This window comes from Piliocolobus tephrosceles, unplaced genomic scaffold (genome assembly GCF_002776525.5).
Source record: "Piliocolobus tephrosceles isolate RC106 unplaced genomic scaffold, ASM277652v3 unscaffolded_36936, whole genome shotgun sequence".
Lineage (NCBI taxonomy): Eukaryota > Metazoa > Chordata > Mammalia > Primates > Cercopithecidae > Piliocolobus > Piliocolobus tephrosceles.
This window is the reverse complement of record NW_022320905.1, coordinates 1-2,163: the sequence shown is the minus strand read 5'-3', so window position 1 is coordinate 2,163 and position 2,163 is coordinate 1. Positions and strand designations below refer to the sequence as shown.

Genomic DNA, 2,163 nt, shown 5'->3' with positions numbered 1-2,163 from the left:
CCTTCTCCCTTCCCTCATTCTTTCTTCTTCCTCTCTTCTTCTTCTCAATCTCTCCCTCCCCATCTTGAACTCAGGCTACCTTGAGCATCCTGAACAAACCACCCCCATTCCATTCATCTTTGCCCAGGCTGTTGCCTTCACCTGTAGCACTGCCTCACCTCCCTATACCTGCTTTTGCTGGCTATCTTCTATTCATACCTCCCATCTCATTTCAGCCACCCTTTCTCCCAAGAAACCTTTTCTGGCTGTTCCTATCTCCTTCAGTGCTGGGCTGTGTGGCCCTTCCCCAAAGAGGCATATTTAGGGAAAGGCCAGCAGGGCAGTTCCCAGGACATGCATCCATCACTAGAGATGTCATGAGATGGAGAAGGTGCTCGGGAAGTTTCCCCTGGGTGGCTGAAAGGCACACTTTGATAAGCCCTTAGGAAGGCAACTTGGCATCACAGAACTGGGGTTCATGCTGCCTTCTAAAGAGCGTGGGTTTCAGGGCTTCTGTTCCACTGAGTGGGACCTGAGGGTTAGGGCTGGAGTGGCATGATTCTGGGCCAGGCTGGGGGAGGTGAGCTGAGTCTGGCAGGTCACCTGCTCTACCAGCACCCTCTCCAGCCCCTGCTTCTCCCTCAGCAAATGAATAACTACCAGAGATGACCAACCTGAAGGCTTTCCCAGAGTCTCGTCCTGCCCCATCCCCCAGTCATAGGGAGGGCTTTTCTTGCTGTTGTAACTGACTGTTTACTTGTCTCTCTGTCCTCCATGCCACCCCTCAAGCTGTAAGCTTTCTAAGAGCAGAGTCTGGTTTTCCTATCTCCTGCTATTTCCCTAGCATTTAGCATAGCTCCTGGCTTGTAAGTGGTTCCTGGTACAATCTTGTTGAATAGGAAATTCTTACCTCAGGAGACGTTGCAAATTGCCTTCCATCAGCAATTATCAACCTGGCTGTGCCTAGAACCACCTGGGGATCTTTTGCAAAATTCAGATGCCAGAGACCACAGAAAACTTGTTTATTCATCCGAATCTGCGGGGGTGGAGACTGGCAGGTGTCCTTTTTAAAGCCTCTGCAGGTGATTCTCACATGCGGTTAAAATCGAAAATCCCTGACCCAGTTGTACATCCCTCTGCCCAACAAATGGACCATGGCCCATACAAACCCAGGAGAAGCAGGCAGCGGGACCCCAGCATCCCTCACAGCCTCTGGCCGTGACCCTGGCCAAGGGCTTGCCTGCCCAGGTGTCCAGGTGTCCAGGCATTCCAGGCTGGGGGTCGGCAGGACTGGGTGGCTCCCTCAGGCCCCCGGGGCTGGCTGTGCATTGACCTGAGCCCCTGACCACAGTTCGAGGAGATCCATGAGGTGATTGCGCGCTACAAGACGCTGGTGAGCATGCACCACGACCTCATGCAGTCTGCGCAGGAGGGCCAGGAGAAGATCGAGCGCGCCAAGGCCCGGCTGGCACGCTACATGGAGGAAAAGGATGATGAGATCTTGCAGCAAAACAATGAGCTGGCACGGCTGCAGATGCGCTTCGACCATGCCCGCAGCAATGTCATCATCTGGGTGAGGGGCCCGGGGCAGGCCTGGGGGCGCCTGGGCACTGGGTGAGTGAGGGCCCTGAGCATACACACACACACACACACACACACTCATACACACACACACACTCATACACATACACACATACACACACTCATACACACACACATACACACACACACACACACACACACACCACATGCTGTGCTCATGCCCCGTCCTTATCCCCTCCCCAGGAATCTCGCTGGGCACACATCCAGAACACCGCAGCCAAGAAGACCCTCCTGCTTGGCACTATTAAGATGGCCACGCTGAACCTCTTCCAGATCGTGAGCAAGCAGCTGAAGGAGGTGACCGAGGTGGCCCTGGAGGACACCCATAAGCAGCTGGACATGGTAGGAGGAGGAGACAGGTACTGGGCCCGTGGGGTCAGCTGGGCCGGGAAGGTTGCCAGTGGTTGGGTGGAAGAATGAACCTAACAGAGCAGCAGAGCAGGGACTCTCAAAATTTAACACATCAGGATCACCTGGGAGGGTGAGACGTAGTACTGGGCCCCACCCCCAGAGTCTCTGACTCAGTGGATCTGATATGAGAACCCAGGAATTTACATTTTCAGCAAGTTCCCAAGTGACGCG

General features: G+C 54.5%; 1 protein-coding gene across 1 annotated transcript; it reads left to right on the top strand.

The window, feature by feature from the left end:
• Positions 1–1,330: 1,330 nt before the first annotated feature.
• LOC111534565 (coiled-coil domain-containing protein 42) lies at positions 1,331–1,923 on the top strand (the record flags this gene model as incomplete). The annotated part of the gene is made up of 2 exons (XM_026452544.1): positions 1,331–1,552; positions 1,765–1,923. Coding segments are annotated over 2 exons (381 nt in total), but the record flags the coding sequence as incomplete, so codon positions are not given.
• Between the last annotated feature and the right edge of the window lie 240 nt (positions 1,924–2,163).